General features: G+C 58.9%; 1 protein-coding gene across 13 annotated transcripts in view; it reads left to right on the top strand.

Annotated features, from left to right (window-relative positions):
• Positions 1 to 1,592: 1,592 nt before the first annotated feature.
• ADGRB2 (adhesion G protein-coupled receptor B2) overlaps positions 1,593 to 18,373 on the top strand; it is a 37,340-nt gene continuing 20,559 nt past the window's right edge. For 6 of the 13 annotated variants that reach the window (XM_047793023.1, XM_047793021.1, XM_047793020.1 and 3 more), the window contains exons 1-2: positions 1,594 to 1,751; positions 8,492 to 9,290. In XM_047793023.1, the coding sequence (XP_047648979.1) occupies positions 8,507 to 9,290 (784 nt within the window). In that variant the 5' untranslated portion in view covers positions 1,594 to 1,751; positions 8,492 to 8,506. Of the gene's footprint in view, positions 1,752 to 8,491; positions 9,291 to 18,373 lie in introns of all 13 variants that reach the window. The other 7 variants (XM_047793025.1, XM_047793024.1, XM_047793022.1 and 4 more) reach the window with 2 other exon arrangements.

Below are 18,373 nucleotides of genomic sequence, written 5' to 3'. Positions count from 1 at the left end.
CGGGACTGCTGGAGAGGGGAGGGACAGAGGGAACACGACGCGTTTTCTCTCACGGGTACTGCCCCTGGTGAGAGGTGGTCTTATCTTGCCCCTCTCTCCCAGGAGACACAACTCAAGGGGCCTCAGTGGAGGGGTGGGGTTGGGATTGGGGGGGTTGGGGACCTCCTTGCTCCCCAGGTTTGGCACCCTCCTGGCCAGAGAACCTTCAGAAAGTAGGGTTCCTGAAACCATCCCACCCTCACTGCAAAGCTGCCCCCTGCTGGCTCCTCCTCTGACCAGAGCCATCTGATTAACCTACTTGTCTTCGGCGGAAGTGGTGTGTCCTGGTCTACCCACCTTTCTGGTGGCAACATGGTCAGGCCACAAACCACCCACCGGACCAGGGGCCGGAGCCAAAGGCATCTGAGTGCCGCCTTTACCGTGTGGACTCTGGCCCCACCCAAATGTCCCTGAGCACGCTGGCTGCCAGGATGGGGAGGGGGCAGGCCTGTATCTTTCTGCTGCTTCTACACAAACAGATGCAACATGGGGGCGCCCCTGGCACACGGAAAGGCACTTGTGGGAATAGACAGCCGCTCAGGAAAACATGAAACACCCTGCACACGTGTAGCTTCCCTGTGCCTACCGACATGCAACGCTGCCGAGTTTACGAGAGTATGCACCAAATATATCACACTGCAGTGTACATATGTACACTGACGTACAGCCTTCAGCACATATGTGGCACTTGTAAGCTCGCACATCTATAGCATCCCTACCCACAGGAACAAGCAACATGCATTCTGGACCTGAGCACATATTAACGCACTGTGCATGTGTGCAGCAGTTGCATGCACAGAGTCAGGCAACATTGCAGTGCACACCCAGGGCACCTGTATGCATAAGCATGTGCAAAGTTCAGCGCACACGAATGGCACCTGCATGCACAGGATATGCAGTTTGTAGCGCACATGGGGGAGGGGCAGCAAATGCTTCAGCCCTCGGGGCCCCGGAGACCCCGGATGCGCAGGATGCCTTCGGTTTGGGGTATCTCCGGAGGGGCGCCGCGGATCTTCTCATGCTGCGGTCCAGGAGGCTGAGGGAGGGGCGGGGGCTTACCCGGGGCTTCTCCCGCGCCGGCGCCTGGGGCCCAGGGCGGGGAGGGGGAGGGTGCGCTTGGCTCGGCTGGCGCTGCTCCCCCTTTAACAGGAGGCGGCGCGCGTCGCCCCCGCCCCCCCGCCCCTTCTCCCGCGGCTCCTCGCGCCCAGCCCGGCGCGCGCCCCCTCCCGGGCCTGGCCCGCGCAGGCGCCGCGTCCCGCCTCGGCCGTCACTCGGCCCGGCGCGCGCTGCGGGCAGCGGCCGGAGCGGCCGGAGGAACCCGGTTTGGCGGCGGCGGCGACGGCGCGCGGAGACCGAGGAGGATGCGGCGCCGGCTTTTAGAGCCCGGGGCTGCGGCCGCCGCCCGCGAATAGGAGGCGGCGAGCAGCGCGGGCGGTGCTCGGGGGCGGGGGAGCGGGGGGGGGCGGTGGGGGCGGCGTGGCGAGGAGGCGGTGGCAGGAGCCCGCGCCCGGCCCGGCGCCCGCCCGCTCCGCGCTGCTCCGCGGCGCCTTTTCTGCACCCGCCGCTCCGCGGAGCGGGAGCTTCGGCCCTCCGCGCGGCTGCAGCGAGCTGCCCCGCGCCCGGCCAAGCCCCCGCCTTAGGGATGGCAAACTTGCGCCCCGTGGCCGCCTCCGCCAGCGCCGGCCCCCGCTCCTGCTGCTGACGGCGCCCAGGTGAGTGCTCGGCCCCAGACCCCGACCCGGCCCCCTCACCGAGCCCTCCCGGCGCGGTCCCGAGTTTCCGCACCGGCCCGGACTGGGGCGCTCCCCCAGCCCGCCTCTGCTAAATTCTCCCCCGCCCGAACTGAGTTCGTTCAGCATCTACCCACTCCCATCTTTTGGGGAACTTACAAGCCTGGGGCCGAGGTCCCCTTCATCTCTGGTGAGTCCCTTTTTCTGCCACCCCCCCATCCATCTCTGCCATAGCCCCTCGCCCCACCCCCGGTCCTGACCCAAACCGACTGGCATCGCTGTCTCTGTTCTCTCCCAATCTAAGCCTGGATCCGGAGGTGCGACCACCACCCTTGATTAGAGCCCCTCTGTCCAAACTGCAGCTTACTGTGTCTCCCCCATCTCCCAATCCTCGTCTGGATGCCGGACCCTGCACCTCCCCTCCACTTCATCTCTCCACGGAGTCCTTCCTGTCCCCATCCATGTCTGCCCCGTAGTTACTGCCTTTCCCCGCGTCGGTACGCGGACCATGCTTCCCCTCTTATTTCTGTCCTGATTGCCCCCTCCCCCATATCTGTCCGGAGTCCCGCTATCCCTTGCCAGTCTCTGCTGCAAGTCCCCTCCCCCTCAGCCTGGACTTGGGGCCGTGTCCCCCATGTCTGGTCCGAGCCCCCTCCCCTCCAGCCGGGATCTCGACTGGCCCCACATCCCTGCCTTCCTTGTTCATCTTTGGTCGGAGTCTCTGTCCATCCCCCATTCCTGTCCTCCCACCCCAGGGTATGGAGCCGGGCACCAAACGCACCCTCCCGCAGCCCCGGGGGCTGGCGTGATGGGGGGAGGCGGGATGTAGGCTGTGAAGTTGGTGGCCACTCCCGCAGTCTGCTGGGTCCGAGGGAAGTCCTCCGCGCCACGGCCGGTGCAGAGCAGGCGAAGGGTCTGGTGCCTGCGGGGGGAGGGGCTCCCGGGCCGAGAGATGCTGCCCGCCTGCCCGCCTCGCCAGCTGCCGGCCGGGCCCCTGGGCGTCCTCTGGCGCCCCCTGCCCGCAGCCCTGGACCCGCCGCTCCTTTTCCTCCCGCGGGCAACCCTAGGTTTCCGCAGCCCGGGCAACAGCGGTGGCTGCGGGACTGGCGCTGGCAAGTCCCTGGAGAGAGGAGATTGGTGGGCGAGGCCGGGTGCCCCCTCGTGCTAACCATGCCAGAACAGTCTTGGTTGTCTGGCCATATACTCTGGGGATGGGGTGGAGGGTGGGGGTGAAGGGCTTATCCCAGCAACAATTTAGGAGCCCTTTGAGCCATAAGGCACAGATCAGTAGGACTCGTCCCTGGATTTGAGATGGTCTGGCTGGGCTCGTTTGAGCTTGGGCAAGTGTCCCCAGGGATTTTATCTGTCTGTCTCATGGCAGAACCCACTAGGTGGGGGTGGGGTGGGGGCAAAAGTGGTCTCTGGCTGGCTTGGGCATGAAGTAGGCAGTGGGGGAGTCTACCTGGCCCTGGGACCTCGGGAGCATTTTCCCATCTGCCACAGGGGTGAGGGTCGGTGTGGACTGTGCAGGGTATGCCCTGGTTGTGATGGGGGCATGGGGAAGGGTCTTCCCTGGACCAAGATTGCCAGAGATTTCCCCCACTTCTTCTCTTCTCTGCCTCTTCTTTCCCCCTCCCCCATCATTCTTCAGAAAACCATAGGTCCAGCCAGGAATGGATGTGTGTGTAACCCAAAGTGAGGTCCAGCTACTCTCTGCCCCCCACCCTCCTTCCCAACCTCTAGGTAATGGAGCTGAGTAAATAGTTAAGAACTCAGCTTTTGATTGGATGACCTAGGTTGGCAAGCTATGTGACCTGGGCAAGCTGCATAACCTTTTTGAACCTCAGCTGGCCCTCCATAAAATAATGGGTCAGTGATACCTGCCTCATATAGTTGCTTGGAGAAATGATACTAGGTTGTTTGTATAGAGTGTCTGGCACCTAGTGATGCTCAACAATGACAGGTGTGTTGGGCTGTTTCTCTTCAAGATCAGAGCCCCCCTCCAGTCTGCTCCTAACCCCAGAGTGAAAATGCAAAACAGGTTCTAGTGCCATCGCTCCAACCTCCAGGATAATAAAGCCAGAAGATAGCTTCAGACCTAGAATGGGTCCAGGGAGCCTGTGACTGTTAGTCTCCTGCCTCCCTTACCCATCTTTCGACACCCCACTGGACTGCTCTGGGATCAGCCCTGGCCAGAGGGGCATCAGTAAAAGGCCAAGGCCTCTGAGATCCTGGTTCAAGTGTAGAAGCTGGGGAGGTGGAGGAACTCTGGTCAAGGTCCTCAAAGGTAGGCTCCCTTTTAGGGGGGACTCAGTTGGGAAATCCCAGAGGAGCACATGGGGCATACAAGAGCCTCCATCTCCCTCCCAGGAGGAGAGCCATCAGGAACTTTCCAGGGCACTTAGTGCTCCAGGTCAGAGTTAGGGGGTGACCTGGCAGAGGGCCCCAAGAGTTTGAAGAAACCTGGCTTTGGCGGGCAAAAGGGGGAGAGGAGGCTCGAATTAGTGGCATTCTGCTGGCCTGGAAGTCCTTTGAGCAGTGTGGCTGGGCCTGGGTCCCAGGGGGGAGTGGTAGCCTCCCAGCCTCCCGATGCCTGCCGGGGCAGCCCTGACATTGGGGAACAAAAGCTTTCGGTTCCTGTAGCAACGGGGCTCCAGCTGCTGCAAAGTTCCGGGGAGGCGGGCGGAGGGCGGCTGAGTCACCGCCCCGCGCGGCACCCCCCCTCCACGCTGGTGGCTGGAGGCTGCATACTTGTGGCTTGCGGGGGGCTCCAGGAGTCCCCTCCCCAGACAGAGGGACACTCTGCAAGTCGGAGAGGTCGGGGTCGCCCTGGGGGGGGGTCGCCCTGGGGGAAGGTCACCCCGGGGGAGGGTCGCCCCCTCCCCTCGGCCTGGCCCACTGCTCGGTGGAGGGCGTGCGTCCTGCTGGGTGCCAGCGCTCCCGGCGGAGGGGTTCTTGAGGACCCCGCGCCCCCACCAGCCGGTGTAAGGGCGGGGGTCCTTGAGGCCCTGCGTAGGGGTCCCCTCCCGCAGGTCTGCCTGGGCTCCGCCGCGCAGCGAGCCCCCGGGAGGCGGAGGGTGAGTGACGGGCAGGCGAATTGGAGCTGCCAGGTGGATAAACGCGACGGATGTGCACACCGACGCGCCCCGCCCCCGCCCCTCCCCCGCCCGCGGCCGGGGGCTCCTCGCCCGAGGGAGGATCGGGAGGAGCCGGTCGACCCCGGAGACCCAGACCTTGCCCTGAGGTACCCCTCCCCGCCGCTCTGCGCTCCAGGCCCCCTCTAGCCCTAGTCTTGACCCTTCCAGCTGCTGGAAAGCCTTGGATTCCCTCACTGGTGCAGAAAGGGAAGCCCAGCCTCTGGGGTCTGGGAGGAAGGTGGCCTGAGTGAGCTTGGGCGGAGGGTGGGATTCTCAGGTTGGGGTGGGGGAGGCATGAGGTGAAGGGCCGGGGTGGCGGGAGGAGGGGGGTCCCTGAGACTGAGATTACTTCAACCTGCTCCTCACCCTTCTCAGCCCAGAGAGGTCCTGAGGAAGGTGGCCTTGTGATTAGCCTCTCCATCCGCCTCCTGACCCAGGAAGTTCTTCCTCAGAGCTGATGTGGTACCCCTCCTCTCTAGCTCTGCGTGGAGTTTGCCGTCTTCCTGGGCTTGCAGGTGGCAAAGCTATTCTGAGGTTTAACCCAGAGAGTCTTCAGAGGCAGCGACCACAACCTCAGCAGGAAAGGGGAGAGACTTCGTGAGGTTCTGAGAAAGGGGGGAGGGGAAAGGGTGATGCGAAGGCTCTCCCTGTGCCAGACTCTGTGCTGGGAACTCACCAGGAGATGGAATGAGAAGGCATATACAATCCCCCTGGTGGGATTGGTGTCTCCACTTCACAGAGGGGTAAGCTGAGGCTTAGGGAGGCTAATCACAGCTAATAATCCCCTGAGCTGCCTGAAAGGCAAGGATCCCTCTAGGTCCCTCTCCAGGGTCCTGTCTCTGACCCAGCATGGAATTGGGCTCCTTGCCTTATTTTGTGGATGAGGAGTGATTTGTAAAGAGGCCCTTAAAAGGGCTTATGTCACAGCAGGAACCATGAGCATCATACACACTCGGGAAGAAATTCCAGAATTGCGGGGGGCGGGGGTGCTTCTGAAGGAGACGTCGTTGTAGAGGAAGGGGCTTGGGTAGAGTTTAGAGGTGGCTCAGTTCTGGAGAAGCCAGGCTGTGGCTCTGAACAGTATGGACCTAGAGCTTCTTCCTGGTGGGTTGGAGCCATGGACTAGGGAGCAACGGAGGCTCAGGAGGTGGGGCCCGGGGTTCCACGTCCTCAGTTTTACCAAGGAAGGAGCAGCGAGTCAGATCCTGCCTGATACTGAGCCGTCATACGCTGAGCTTCAAAGAACCAAATACCTGTGTGTGCGTGTTCACACTAGAGAGTACATTTGCATCTCAGCGCATGTGTACGAGCATCTGGCTCTTTACAGCCTTGTACCAGTGAGTATGTGCATTTCCCATGCATGGAGTTCACTCATCTGGTTTACTCCCATCTCCGTGCCTGTCTGTGTGCACGCGCAACTCTTTACGTGCAGAACGCCTGGCTCCACATGTGTCTGTGCATACATGCTTTTGTGTCTGCAGGCCACAGGGATGTCCATGCCCACACGTGCTGGTGTGTTTGTGTGTGGAGATTCCCTGCCCTGCTCTAAGTGGGGGAGGCCAGGCCAGTTATAATGAGCCCCCTCTTCCCCTCCGCTGAGCCAGAGCCATGGCCTGAATTTTGCAGCCTGCTTAAAAATAATTGGGGGCAGCGGGGGGATTGGATGTCACTCATCATCAGCTGCTGGCTTGGCTGGTGCTGCAGCAGGCTTGGCGGGCCGATCAGTTTGGGTCAAGCCTGTGAGGCGGGGAAGGCCAGGGGTCTAGTCCCTCTGGGGATGGGGGAGCAGTGGAGACTCAGCTATCCTGGTTTCTGTAGGATAACTCCAGGAGGACCTTTGGAGGGTGGTGGGTTGGCTCCTCCCCAGTAAATGGTCTTGAGCCTGTCCCCCCCCCCAACCCCCCTGTAGCCAGGAGGGGCAAGTGTGTTTGTGGTTGGGGCTTGGGCCTGGCTCAGAATGGCAGCACGTGGGATCTGGGGCAGTGAGGCATTCCCCTCCGTGCTGCATGGGGATTGGAATTCTGGGGTTTTAATTCCTGTCCCTCCTTCCCCGCCTCTGGCCACTGTTTAGACTCCTGAACAGCCACGGGGAGCAGCTGGGGCTTGGGACAGTCTAGCCACACCTGTGAATTAGCCTATGTTTGTGATTCAGTTCCCAGAGCTAAGAGCTTGTCCCTCTGGCCTGAAGCATGAGTAGGAAAGAAGGGGATGGAGCAGGAGGCTCTGGGTGGATGAGGGAGAAATTGGGCTGGGGCCTCAGGTCCCGGACTCCAGCCCTAGCCTGGCTTCTCTGTGGTCATCTTGAGCAGATTGCCTCCCCTCTTGGAGTCTCATCCTTTCTCCTCTAATGTGGAACAACCAGGCTCGAGGGGCTCATCCAGTTCTGTGCGCTCTGCCTTGGGCATGGAGGAAGGAGGCGGTGTGGATCCTCCTTCCCCTGGGGGCAGGGAGTGGGTCCGAGCCAGTCCAGGCATCCCTCTCCGCAGTCTGGGATGGAGGCTGTGGGCAGGGGTTCTGCCCTGGCCTGGAAGGTAGTAGGGCACCTACAATCCCCTCCCCCCTCCCCCAAATCCCTTGACCACTCTGGCCTGACTGCCTTGTGTGTCTGTCAAAGTAGGGCTTGGGTCCTAGTTGTCCTCCAGCACCTGGACCGCAGTCACACTTGCTGGGAGCGCCACTTAGTGCTTTGGAGGGAGGTAGAAATCAACGGGCTTTGGTCTCCACTCTTAGGAGCCTGAAGGCTCAGATGAGTAAGGCAGCCCTGGAGAGACAGCAAAGGAGAGAGGCGATGATTGGATGATGCAGACTTTCAGGCAGGGGCTGTGGGAGCTACGAGCAGGGAGATGACTTGGTGGCCTCCCTGGGGATAGCAGGCCTGCAGCCAGACCTTGGAGGATAACCTCAAAGTGGGAGGGGAAGAGGGGTTAGAGGGGAACAACTGCACCCCTCTGGCCTCTCCCCCTCCTTTCCAGTCGGAAGTCCACAGCAGCCACAGTCATGGCGTTCACAGGCATGGCTCCGGCTGGGCGCAGTCCCTGGCCCACAGGCGGTAACCCCTCCCCTTTCTCCCCCCACTCAGTAAAGCGAGTGAGTGAGAATGACATTGTTGTGGGAATAACCTTGAATTGCTCTGATTTATAAAAAAGCAAATCATTGTCAAACATCGCTACTTTGACAATTACCGCTGGATTATGTGTGACATGCCTCACAGCTGATCAGGACACCTTGCAACTCAGAGCAACAGTTCGGGAGCATACGAGTTGGGTGGTGGGGTTGGGGCTGGATCCAAATGTCAGGCTGAGATGCTGGCGGTTGTTGGGACTGACGGAGGAGCCATAGGATCACAGTCCCAACTAACGTTTCTGAAGGGCTCATAAGATGCCAGATGCTCCTCTGAGTCCCTTGATTTAACTTGGGGCTCAGAGCGGTCCGGTCCCTAGTCTCCGATCATACAGGAAGGCCTGGGTGGCTTAAAAGAGCGGGGTCCTAACAGTGAGGCCCATGACCTGCAGCTAGTCAGTCACAGGAGATGCAGAGCCCGCGCTGGCCACGCCTGGGGCCACTGACCACTGTCTCTCTCCACAGGGCAAGGGACATAGGATGACCCCAGCCTGTCCCCTCTTACTATCTGTGATTCTGTCCCTGCGCCTGGCCGCCGCCTTCGACCCTGCCCCCAGCGCCTGCTCCGCCCTGGCCTCGGGTGTGCTCTACGGGGCCTTCTCACTGCAGGACCTCTTTCCTACCATCGCCTCGGGCTGCTCCTGGACCCTGGAGAACCCGGACCCGACCAAGTACTCCCTCTACCTGCGCTTCAACCGCCAGGAGCAGGTGTGCGCCCACTTTGCCCCCCGCCTGCTGCCCCTGGACCACTACCTGGTCAACTTTACCTGCCTGCGGCCCAGCCCCGAGGAGGCGGAGGCCCCGGCGGAGTCGGAGGTGGGGCGACCGGAGGAGGAAGAGCAGTCCGCAGGGTTGGAGCTGTGCGGCGGCTCGGGCCCCTTCACCTTCCTGCACTTCGACAAGAACTTTGTGCAGCTGTGCCTGTCGGCTGAGCCCTCGGAGGCCCCGCGCCTGCTGGCGCCCGCTGCCCTGGCCTTCCGATTTGTCGAGGTCTTGCTCATCAACAACAACAACTCCAGCCAGTTCACCTGCGGCGTGCTCTGCCGCTGGAGCGAGGAGTGCGGCCGCGCAGCCGGCAGGGCCTGCGGCTTTGCCCAGCCGGGCTGCAGCTGCCCTGGAGAGGCAGGGGCCACCACGCCTCCTGGTCCTCCCGCGGCGCACACCCTGTCCAATGCCCTGGTGCCCGGGGGCCCAGCCCCACCTGCCGAGGCCGATTTGCACTCGGGGAGCAGCAATGACCTATTCACCACGGAGATGAGATATGGTGAGCCTGAGCAGGGCCCAGGGTGTGCGTGTGTGTTTGTGCGCGTGTGCACGTGTGCCCATCTTGGCAGATCCTGGGGCATTCGTGTAGTTGTTTGCTGGTGTTTCCTCCGGGTCCAGCCTTGTCCGGGCGTTGGGGTCACCACAGTGGATTGGGGTCAGACCTCACTCTTGAAAGAGTTTGCAGTCTGGGTGGATGCATGGGGGGGTAGATCAGACAGTGCCTTGGGAGAAACCCGGGGAGGGCACCCCCTAGCGAGGGCAGTCAGGGAAGGCTTCCTAAAGGAAATGGTACGGAGCAGAGATCAGAAGGCCAACCGGAAGCAAGCCAAGGCAGAGGGCATTCCAGGCAGAGGGAGCAGGATGTACAAAGGCCCCAAGCTGGGAATGACCGCGGCAGGCCCTGGCACTGCAAGCTGACGAGTTTGCCTGGAGGCTGGAGCAAGCAGGGGAGCAGGGACTTCTTCTGGCCCACACGGGTCAGTGATTTTTGGCCGTGGCCCCAGGGTCAGGGCAGAGGGGGGCACAGAAGAACGTGAGTGAAGAGGCCTGAGCTTTGAGGCTGTCTGGGAGGGCTGGCCTGGCTCGGCTCCCAGCATCTCCTGTCTCCCCGCCTCTGGGCCCACGTCTTCTGGGACCAAGGCCGCCAGCTGCTAGAGCTTCCTGCTGACTGGGCAAAAGCTCACGAAGCCCTTGAGTCCTGCCTGCTCCTGCTCCCACCCCGGCTCCCTCAGCCACGGCCACCTTCTGCCGACCCTCCTTCTTGTGGCTTCAAGGCCCTAAGTCCCCCAGCTGGCTGCTGTGTGCCTGTTGAATAGGATTGGGCCAGGGACTGGCCTGGGGGTCCAGGGCATGGGGGTGGGAGGGCGGCAGAGATTTGGGATCTGGTTTCCAGCGCTGGTACTAACACCCCCTTTCTGGGCCTCAGTTTACCCTTTGGGGATACTAGGTGCTGGTCTACCATCGTGAGGTTGTCACGGAGGGAAGTCGGAGGGGGCATCTGTTTCGGACTGGGAGTGATTACTGGTGATTACTGGTCTCGTGATGGCTGCGAGGAGTACGATCTGTTCTCATCCCTGCTTTGGAGATGAAGCCCTAAAGTTGGGAACTGCCTTTGTTACACTGAATAGATCCTCTTTTTTTTTTTTTTTTTTTTGGCAGCAGGTTTCTTGGGCTGTAAAATGGGGAGATGGCCCTGGTCTAATTCAAGGGGTGTTTATGATGACAATAGCCTCTCCCATGGCTTTGGGGAGCGGCTTCTCAGCCTCCCCCACGAGACATCTGGCATCATGCCCATCCATGGCAAGGGCCCAGTGGCCTTGCTCTGGCCTCTCCCCTAGGCCAGCTTGGCCTTTAACAGCGGTCGATGAAGCTGTCCCAGTGACAGCCAGGCCGTGGGCAGGCCACGGGCCCTGGAGGCTGGCCTGGGATTTAGTGCCTGCAGGAAGAAATTGAATTTCGCTTCTTTGTCGAACATCGGCGGAGAGCGCCAGGCGTGTATCAGGAGGTTTATGGCTCTTCTTGCCTGGCCGCCACTGCCTGTCACTCCATGGGGGCCTCCCCCATTGTGCTCAGCAAAGGGTGGGTTCTTTTGTCTGGTTTCCCCTGGGGTCCAGCAGCCCAGTGGTCTGCAGTGGGATTGAGTGAGGCTCTGCCCTCTTGGGCGGGCACCATCTGGGCAAGCTGCCATGTGGAGCGCAGAGCCAGGAGCAGCCAGCTGGGCTGGGCTGAAGCCGGAAGCAGGAGTTGGTTGGTAGCCGGGTGTCTTTAGGGGTCAGAGGGGGCCCGTGGTGGGAAGGGCACCATCGTTCCCACCATCATCAGAGCCGCCGCAGGGATCTGATGGGACTGAGGATGGATGGAGAATGGATGCCAATTGTCCCTGGGCACGAGGGCTGGTATCTTTTCTGAGCAGGGAGCCCTCCCAGCTTATGCCCCTTGTCCTGCTCGGCATGTTTCCAGGCCGCTCCCTGGGGTTGCCTGCAAGGAAGGCTCTGGTGGGGAGTTGGGGTGGGGGGTGATGTGGCATCAGCCATAAGTGGGCTCACAAGGCACACTGGTGCCCAGAGCTGGGCTGGCACAACTCCTTCATCTCCCTTGGCAGCAAGAGGCTCTTCTTCTTTGCCACCTCCTCCCTTCTGCCCACCTTCTCTGGGGCCAGAGATGAAGGGCACACGACTCAGTTTGTTCTGTGCAGCAGGGGGCATCTGAGGGCCAGTGGCATCATCAGGGCCCAGAGCACACTGTGCCTGGTGGCAGCAGCACCTTGGCCAAGCCCTTGGCCTCACCTCCATGATTCCCTCCCCCTCCTCCCCATGGGGCCTGTTGGACATATATACCGGCTGCAGGAGGACTGGATGCCACGTGGAGCTGCCAGCCTGAGGACGAGATTGGTGGGATGGTGGTGAACAGGGAGAGTGAGGCCTTTGACCCAGCCCCTCTGCCAGGTCCCGGGGCAAGAGAGCAGTGCTTCTTGGGGTAGAATCAATGGCCTACCTCGGGGTAGGATGCCAGGTAGGATCAACAGCCAGGCCAAGCGGGGTGGAGCTGGGTTCGTAATGGAAGAGCGATGAGGCCGGGTGTGGAGTGCCAGGCCCGCCTCAGAGCCCCTTGCGTTCGACAAGAGGGTACAGGCGCCTGTTAATTTCACGCAAACTGCCTTTGATAGATCTCTTGTTATTTTTGGTGAGTTGAGCCATAAATTTGTGCCATCTTGCTGCCGCAATCTGTTAAGTGGGGGGAGAGGAAGAAAGGGAAGGCAGGCAGGAAGGAGCTTGGCGGAGGACAGGCACGGAGGCTAGCCGAGGCCAGGCAGGAAGGCGGGTGGTAGAAGTGGTACCGGCTGCAGAGCCCAGTTCCCGGGGGGTCAGTCGCCAGCCTGTCGTTCCTGCCCACTGGCCCTCTAATCCTGAGGTGTGGCTGGGTGGGGTGACACCTGGGAGAAAAGTGTCTTTCCCTCTTGTAACCCCTCCCTCCTCTGCCACACCCCTGACCTCTCCCCAGGGGCACCATCTGCCTTTGGCTGGCTGCTGCTAGCCCACCCTCCCCATCATCCAGCTCCATTCTTGAGGACTGGCCACCTGCTGAGCCTGCTGTCCCTTGAGTCTTATGCTTGGGAGGCAAGAGTGGGCTCAAATCCACCCCTACCCCCACTGCCGCTGCTGCTGTGGGACCCGGACAAGGTGCTGCCCCACTGGGGCCTCAGGACCCCCAATTCTCTGGGTGTCACCTCCCTGATTCATCCCCCAGTGACTCCCCTTAGTGGCCCAGACTCCTCAGCCTGGCATTCCAGCTCCACCCCTGATCCAGCTGCCACCTGCTTTCCCTCTAACTTGATCCCATCCTTTCCACTGGGCTCCTGCTTTCTGCTTCCCTGCCGCGCCCCCCCCCCCACTTTTCTTTATCTTTTTTTCTAGGGCTGCACCTGCAGCATATGGAAATTCCCAGGCTATGGGTTGAATCAGAACTGCAGCTGCAGGCCTACACCACAGCCACAGCAACGCCAGATGCGAGCTGTATCCACAACCTAAACCACAGCTCACGGCAACACAGGATCCTTAACCCACTGAGCGAGGCCAGGGATCAAACCCGTGTCCTCATGGGTACTAGTTGGGTTCATTACCCCTGAGCCACGACAGGAACTCCTGGCTTCCCTGCCTTTGGCTGGGCTGTTTCCTTCACCTGAAAGGCCCTTTGCCCTGGGTTATCCTGTGCCTCATCCTTCCAAGCACAGCTGGAGCCCTGTCTCTGTGGGAAGCTGCCTCTGACCTGCCCAACCCAGTCCTGGATTGGCTTTCTCCTCAGTGCTCAGGCCCTGCCATCTTCCTTTGGCCTGCCTGGCCTGGTGGCAGGAGGCAGGGCCCTGCCTGCCTGTTTGGGGCACAGACATCAGGGAGGCCGGGCCTCTCTCGGTGTGGAGTGTGGGGAGATGTAGCACACGTGATAACGTTTCCTGGGAGATGCTTCCAGGCCAGATCTCTGCTGCCGGAAGTCTGTGTGCTCCATCATGGGACAGGGAGTGGGGCACAGACTCCCCCAGACACCTCAGAGGGGACTGAGTCCTGGCCCATCCAGCACATGTCTTCATGCCAGTATCAGAGTGGAGTCGGTGCCAGGCCTTGGACCAGCTCTGGTGAATGAGATCCAAGGTGAAGCAGGCACACCTCCTGCCCTCTGGTCGGGGAGGAGGACCACTGGTGTATGGTGGGGGTCCAGTCCACACACAGGCCAACCAGCTATGTGGCCATGGGCAAGCTTCCTCATCCCTGTATCATGACCTATAAAATGGGGGCAGGGGAGCTATGTTAAAGAGTAATGGTGAGGATTAAGCGAGAGGATGTGGGTAAGTGTTCAGCACAGTGCTTGGCACATGGTAAATTCCTAATAAATAATTGTGAGTTATCATAGTTTCATGTAATAGGTATGATGCATGTGCCAGATGTCAAGGGAGGAGGAAGAGTGAGGGATTAAACCACAAAGCAGTGGGAAGGTCATCTAAAGAAGGTGATGCTGGAGTTCTTTTGTGGCACAGTATGAAGGACCTGGTGTTGTCACTGCCTTGGCTTGGGTCGCCGCTATGGTCCAGGTTTGATCCCTGGCCTGGAAACTTCCACAATGCTGCGGTCACAGCCCCACCAAAAAGGTGATTCTGAGTTGGGTTTTGAGGAGTGAATAGGAGTTCAGTAGCCTGTGGAATTTTTTTTCTGTCAATTGAATTGCTTTTTATTTGTATTTTTTATTTGTATTTTTTTGTCTTTTCTGTCTTTTTAGGGCCACACCCGTGGCTTATATAGGTTCCCAGGCTAGGGGTCTAATCAGAGCTACAGCTGCCGGGCCTACGCCACAGCCATAGCAACATGGGATCCAAGCTGCGTCTGCGACCTACACCACAGCTCACAGCAACGCCGGATCCTTAACCCACTGAGTGTGAGGCCAGGGATTGAGCCCGAAACTTCATGCTTCCTAGTCAGATTCGTTTCCACTGCGTCACAGTGGGAACTCCCAATTGAATTGCTTTTTAAATTTAATATATTAAAAAGAAATTCTATATCTTCAGTGGGAAAGAGTTTCACTTATCTGAAATAGAAGGTAACCAAAGAAACAACCACAGTGAGAAACATTATTCTAGCTAGATGCTCACCCCTCCTCTCAATTTGTTAGAAAGAGAAATTAACACTTGCTGGGGGTGTGTTAAAGTCTCTGGCTACACAGAGACTCTCTCATGCATTTGGAAGGATTAACAGTAAGGTGGCCATGTCATTTATCATCTGAACCAGGACATTTTGGAGATTGTAAATGGGGGGAGGGGCACTCTTAATTACATGAGTGGCAGGTGCAAACTGGACTATCACCATCAGACTGGCAAACAGTCCCTCTACCGAGAAAGAGACCTAGAAAAGAGATCACTTCCTGTGTCCGTGACCCATTGTTATTTCATGGCACATCAGCGAGCCTCCCCTAGGTGAGGTCCGGTGCAGGGGGAAGGGCTTTAGAGGTAGAGGGAGCAGCAGCCCATGCAAAGGTGTGGCGTGTGCCCAGGCCAGGTACAAGGAGCTGTGGCAGACTGGCAGTGTTTCCTCGACGGTTGCCCAGTGGTGGGAGGTGGGGCCAAGGCTCTGACTCCCCCAAACAGTGGGACCTCCCTCTGTTGACCAAGGGCTTTAAGACAGCAAGAAATTGGATTGTGGGGGAGGCAGGATGAGTCAAATGTGGTCCCTGATCTTGAGGAGCTCCTGGGCACGCGGGGGAGGTGGTAGGGACCCAGCTAGCTCTGTTGGGAGGCTGGGCAGATCGGCCAGAGGTCATCGAGGAGGACTGCATTCTGGCTAGGCGTACCCAGGTGCACTGGGCTTGCAGAGGTATAGCCTGGAATTTGCAAGAGGCACCTTCCTCTGCCCTGCGCTGCCCCCCTGCCCCCCAGGATGCAAAGCACTGCTGTGGAGTGGGAGCCATGAAGGCCAGGACAGAACGGTGTTTCAGGAAAATCAATTGGTACCCACTTGGGGCTCTGGGGCCAGCCTCAGGGAGGATGCAGAGCGCCTGAGGGAAGGGAGGACTGCTTTGTAAATTGCTCTGCGCTCTCCCTGTGGAAGTGATGATTATCGTGGTTATTTTTAACACATTCAGGACGAAGGCTGAGGGGGCTGGACTGTGTGGCGTTTGGGGGCCAGGGTCTGCGGAGCGCAGTGTAGCAGGTGTGTGCAGTCCTGCTCAGGTGGCAGAGCGCCTGTGACAGGGGTGAAGCTAGGGTGGCCCCGGGAGGTTGGGGCAGAAGAGCCCTCAGAGGTATCTGGTTCATGTTTGCTAAATGCCCATCTCGTGTCTGGCAGCTCAGAGCTGGGCCGCCTGTGCGAATAGGTCAAAGGAGACTGAGACCCTCCCTCGGGGCCCGAGAGAGACGAGGCCAGGATACTCACAGCTGCAGCTGGAAAAGGGACCCCCAGCACATTCAAACCTCTCTGTGGTCAGCCTGGGGAGGCTTCCTGGAGGTGGCATTTGACATCTAGAAGATATTGACAGATAAAAGGCATTCCAAGAGGAGGGAAACACCATTAACAGATGAGCAGAAGGAGGAAAGCATTTGCATGTCCAAAGGTAACAAGCAGGAGGTGGCAGCGCCTTTGCAGTGAGAGCTTATGCTCCAGGTGGTCCATATCTCTCATCATTTAGTTTTCTTGATGACCCTGTGGTAAGAAGAATCATCTCTATTTTCAGTTGGAAATTTATTTTTATTTTTTTATTTTTTGCTTTTTAGGGCCAAACTCCTTCATATGGAGGTTCCCAGGCTAGGGGTCGAATCAGAGCTACAGCTGCCGGCCTACACCACAGCCACAGCAACACGGGATCCGAGCCATGTCTGCGACCTACACCACAGCTCACAGCAATGCTCGATCCTTAACCCACTGAGAGAGGTCAGGGATCGAACCTGCAACCTCATGGTTCCTGGTCGGATTCATTTCCGTTGCACCATGACGGGAACTCCTCAGTTGGAAAATTTTAAGCTCAGAGAAGCGAGGTGACTTGCCCAGGGGCACACAGCAAGCCTGTGCAGACTCAGGAATCAGACCTTCATCTCTCCGGCTCCCAAATCTGGGTCCTTCCCACTGGCCCGCATGGCCTCACAGTGTGCTACCTGGTGGGGAGGGGAAAACAGGACTGGACAGGTTGGCAGGGGCTGGGGCATGCCAGGCTGAGGTTTACACTGTGGGCTTCCAGAGGATCACTTTGGAGGCTACAGAGGAGAATTGGGCTCACTGGCTGGGGAGCAGGTGCAAAGGAACAATTAGAAAATGGTGTGAAAACAGGATAATAGAGGTAAGTTTGGGGGGCCTTGTGGGGGCAGGGGGAGTGACGCAGGGTCCCATGGGAATTAGGGACGGTTTCTCTGAGGTCCAAGTTGAGTTGTATTTTGTCAGAGCCAGTGGAGTTCAGTGGAAAGTGGCCTCTGGAATCTGGAAGGCCAGGGTTCGAATCCCACAGCAGCCTCTCTCCAGGATGAGCCCTTGGAGCCTCGAACCTCTTAGGAGAATGGGAGAACCCGTCCTGATAAGGATTGAATGAGATGATGTAGTGTGGGCTGTGACTGGCCCACAGGAGCCGTGTAGTAAATGATCCACTACCAGGTTATTTAAAACAAAACAGAACAGGAGTTCCCATCGTGGCTCAGTGGAAACAAATCTGACCAGTATCCATGAGGATGCAGGTTTCAATCCCTGGCCTTGCCCAGTGGGTTAAGGATCTGGCATTGCCCTGAGCTGTGGTGTAGGTTGCAGACTTGGCTTGGATCCTGCGTTGCTGTGGCTGTGGCGTAGGCCAACGACTACAGCTCCGATTTGACTGCTAGCCTGGGAACCTCCATATGCCATGGGTGTGACCTCCCCCAAAAAGAGAGCAATTAAGAGATCACTGGGGCTGAGCAGGGAAGCGGGTCCCAGGTGCAGCCAGGTGGGAAAGTGGGTAGCTTGTAGCACCATCAGCCATAGAGCCCCTGGTCCAGTCGCTCTCAGCACTCACTGAGTAGGATGCTTGGGAGGTCTGGGGGTGCTTACATCCTTCCCCTCCTCTTGGCCCAGCTTCCTCTCACACTCACTGGTTGGAGCCCGGAGCCGCATAATGTGTGTTTCAGTGACTGCCACCTCTGGTCTTATCTGTCTTCTCACCCCTCAGGGAGCACTGGCCTTCACCGCGGGCAAAGAAACTGTTGGCCTTGCCTCTGAGGGTGGTGGGGAGGGCAGGGCGGTCAGTGCAAGCCCCTGCCCCTGTCTGGCCCAGCCCAGGAGGCGAGGCTAGGAGAGGGGCTCGAGAGCTGGACCTGGCCTGGCACATGACGTGGATTCTAGAAACCACCAATAGCAGCTCTGGTTATACTGTGGGGCTGGCCAGCAAATGGGCGGTGAGTGGTTGGTGGAGGATGCAGGCACCACAGGAAGCAGTGTGAGTCCATGACAAGTCAGGCTGCTCTCTCCCATGGCCCTGTTTGATGGGCTTACTGGATGCCAGGCTGGGGACAGGAGGAGGGGTGCCACACCCAACAGTAATGGCCAAGATGCCAAAAAAGGAGCTGGACGAGAAGACTCTTGGCTGGATTGGCAACAGGCGGAATGGCACCTCCAGAATGTTAATTAATAAATGGATGTCAGGCTGGGGGTGGTCTAGGTAGAGGGCTGCAGGGCAGAGCTGATACCTAAGATGACAAATGACCATTTCCAGTGTCCCTCCATGGGGGCTGGGGGGGAAGCTAGGAGTAGTGTGTTCACTGGTGTTTACTGCTACTTCTCTGGGCCCGATTCTGTGCTTGTGTTCACTGTGGTTAGGGAGATGGTTCACAAACAGCCTCCTTTCAAAGGGCCAATGGGTGGGGGAAATTAAGACAGTCAGAAGATGGAGTCATCTGGGATGAGAAAGCACGTACAAGAGGGGCAGTCAACTCTGCTGGGGGAGTGAGGGATTAGGAAGACTTCACATTTAAGAGGTCATTTGAGGTGGGTTTTGAAGGTCGAATAGGAGTTTTCCAGATGAAGAAGGCGGAGAACAAGCAGACTTGAGGGGTGTGAGAGGAGAAAATGATTCTATTTTGGACATGCC

The sequence above is a fragment of the Phacochoerus africanus genome, chromosome 8 (genome assembly GCF_016906955.1).
Source record: "Phacochoerus africanus isolate WHEZ1 chromosome 8, ROS_Pafr_v1, whole genome shotgun sequence".
Classification (NCBI taxonomy): Eukaryota; Metazoa; Chordata; class Mammalia; order Artiodactyla; family Suidae; genus Phacochoerus; species Phacochoerus africanus.
Note: the sequence above shows the minus strand (reverse complement) of the source record. Positions and strands in the feature narration are given on the sequence as shown.